Source organism: Limulus polyphemus, unplaced genomic scaffold (assembly GCF_000517525.1).
Source record: "Limulus polyphemus unplaced genomic scaffold, Limulus_polyphemus-2.1.2 Scaffold8884, whole genome shotgun sequence".
In the NCBI taxonomy this organism is placed as follows: Eukaryota; Metazoa; Arthropoda; class Merostomata; order Xiphosura; family Limulidae; genus Limulus; species Limulus polyphemus.
In genome coordinates, this window is record NW_013674494.1 from 25,003 (window position 1) to 27,433 (window position 2,431).

Below are 2,431 nucleotides of genomic sequence, written 5' to 3' on the forward strand. Positions count from 1 at the left end.
TGACCTGACCATACTCTTACCTACGACGAAGCCTGTAAATTTGACCTGACCATACTCTTACCTACGACGAAGCCTGTAAATTTGACCTGACCATACTCTTACCTACGACGAAGCCTGTAAATTTGACCTGACCATACTCTTACCTACGACGAAGCCTGTAAATTTGACCTGACCATACTCTTACCTATTGTCCGTGGGTGTTTCTTAGATTTGTTTGTTTGTTGAATTTCGTGCAGAGATACCTTAAGGATATCTGCACAAGCATCCATAGCTTGGTCGTGATTGACTAGAGAGAATGTCAACAACACCCACCGCCAATTCTTCGGCTAATCTTTACCAACAAATAGTGGGATTGACCGTCACATATAACGCTTCCACGGCTAAAAGGAGCGAGTATGTTTAGTGGTGGGATTCGAACCCGCGACCCGCAATTTGCGAGTTGAGTGCCCTAATCACCAAGCCATGCCAAGTCCCGTATTTTTTTATTATTTTTCCAAATTATCAATCAGTTATACAGGGTTAAATCTGAAACTGATTGTTATTTTAAGCTTAGAACAGTTCTCATTAAAATTCGGGGGGAAAAAAATACGAACTGTTATAAAATAAACAGTATTTTCTTAATTGACAATTATGAGTTTCTTTAACGTTAGTGGATTAAATGGAACATAAAAAAGCACAAAATAAATGAAGACATCGAAGAAAACATTTACCCAGTTCTTTCTCACGTTCGGGTAAAAATAAATGTCCAAGTTATTTTTTTTAGTAACGTTTTGTCATGGCTAATAGTGCAAGAGCTATCTATAAGTTAACTTTTAAACACTGACTTATATTTTTTTTATGTAAATTACTGGCAATTACACAAATTATGGCACAGTATTTGCCTTTCAGTGGTAAAGTTATTCAAATTTCCACCTCTATGGAAAGAAATATTCAATCTAGGATGAATTTCAATACCCTACCTGAAGAGCTGACAACAAAGACACACGAAAAATACATGATTTCATAGAGTTTTTTTTTTTTGCCAATAAAGTTAAAAAAAAAAAATGTTTCATTTCAACCAACGTTTCGCCATTGCGGCTTCATCAGAACCGTTTTTCACAACAGATCTTGTACTATTAGCCCTGATAAAACCACAATGGCGAAACGTTGGTTGAAGTCGAATTCTATAAACTGCCAAAATTTCTAAATCCCTTTAGTTTGTACTAGAAATTCTGAAAAAGAACAAAATAAGTGAGTTACGTCAAGCACAGGCAAGAGTATAATTGTTGTATTACCTTGAATAAAAAACACGAAGTTTTAAAATAAAGAAAAAATATTAACATTTCGTTTAAATACATACAAGTTTCTGAAGGGCTGAATTACTACTAGTATAATTACAAGGTTCTACTAACAAACAGTTCCTTACCCCAGTTAGCCTCGCCAGGCCATGTATCAGACAGAGAATGTACAGAGCAACGTACAAATTGTGGGTAAGCCAGAAGTATTTGTACGCCTTTAGCCTGATAAGAGGGTGGGCGAAGATAAATATGATACATACCGTGACAACGAGCAAGATGGCCGTGATACCTATAGAACAAATATACGATTCATATTAGTTACATAGAGAAAAAAAAGATTACCACGCCATCTATTAGAAACAATACTTCAATTAAAGATAAATATGAGCCAAATTATTATTCAAGTCATCATATGTCATCGAGTTACACCGGTTTCGGGGGATTCCACCCCTGTATGATATACACTCTTGTTTTTTCGATTTGACCTTGTTCAGAATTAATGACGATGGGTGGAATTCCCCCCGAAACCGGTAAAACTCGATGAGAAATGGTGAATCAAATGATAAATTGGGCTTATCATTTAAGTTTAGAATCTTACAGTTTTTCTGTTGGATAGTTTAAAAGAATAAGTTAGTACGATCAAATGCTACATAATATTCAATGCCTGTATACATAAATACACGTTTACCGTGGTGGTGAATAAAATAAAATAAATATTGGACATCTAAATCACTTCTTGTTGTCATGTTCACTTATACCATAATGTCTTCCACCCATTTCTGCGCATGTTCACTGGCTACAGCGAGGTCTTCTGCTGTACATGGGACCTGGAGTTGTGGGCAGACGAGTAGATGTTGCGTCATCTGCCTCTTATTGCAATCTCAACCAGAGGGTCCGTAAGTATTCTTACATAAATGTTTTAATTTAACTAAATAATACTAGATATTACTGATAGCGGGCACTGATAACGTCTCCACTCACCTGTTACTGTTTGAAATAACCAGTATGTTATCGTAGGTCGGAAGTCTGAGCTGAAAAAATCAAAAACAAAAAAAGTTTGTAAGTGTGTGTAGTCATAAGGTTGAAAATCACACATCTAAAACCTCTTATACTGGTAAAAACAACGAACTATTTTTTTTTCATTACAGACAATT

The 2,431-nt window shown here is 35.7% G+C and overlaps 1 protein-coding gene across 1 annotated transcript in view; it reads right to left on the reverse strand.

Moving 5' to 3' along the window:
* LOC106475624 (dual oxidase-like) overlaps positions 1-2,308 on the reverse strand; it is a gene marked incomplete at its 5' end in the record, with an annotated part of 12,259 nt that extends 9,951 nt beyond the window's left edge. The window contains 2 exons of the mRNA XM_013936301.2: positions 1,406-1,566; positions 2,259-2,308. Coding sequence (XP_013791755.1) covers positions 1,406-1,566; positions 2,259-2,308 — 211 coding nt within the window. The remainder of the gene's footprint in view (positions 1-1,405; positions 1,567-2,258) is intronic.
* Between the last annotated feature and the right edge of the window lie 123 nt (positions 2,309-2,431).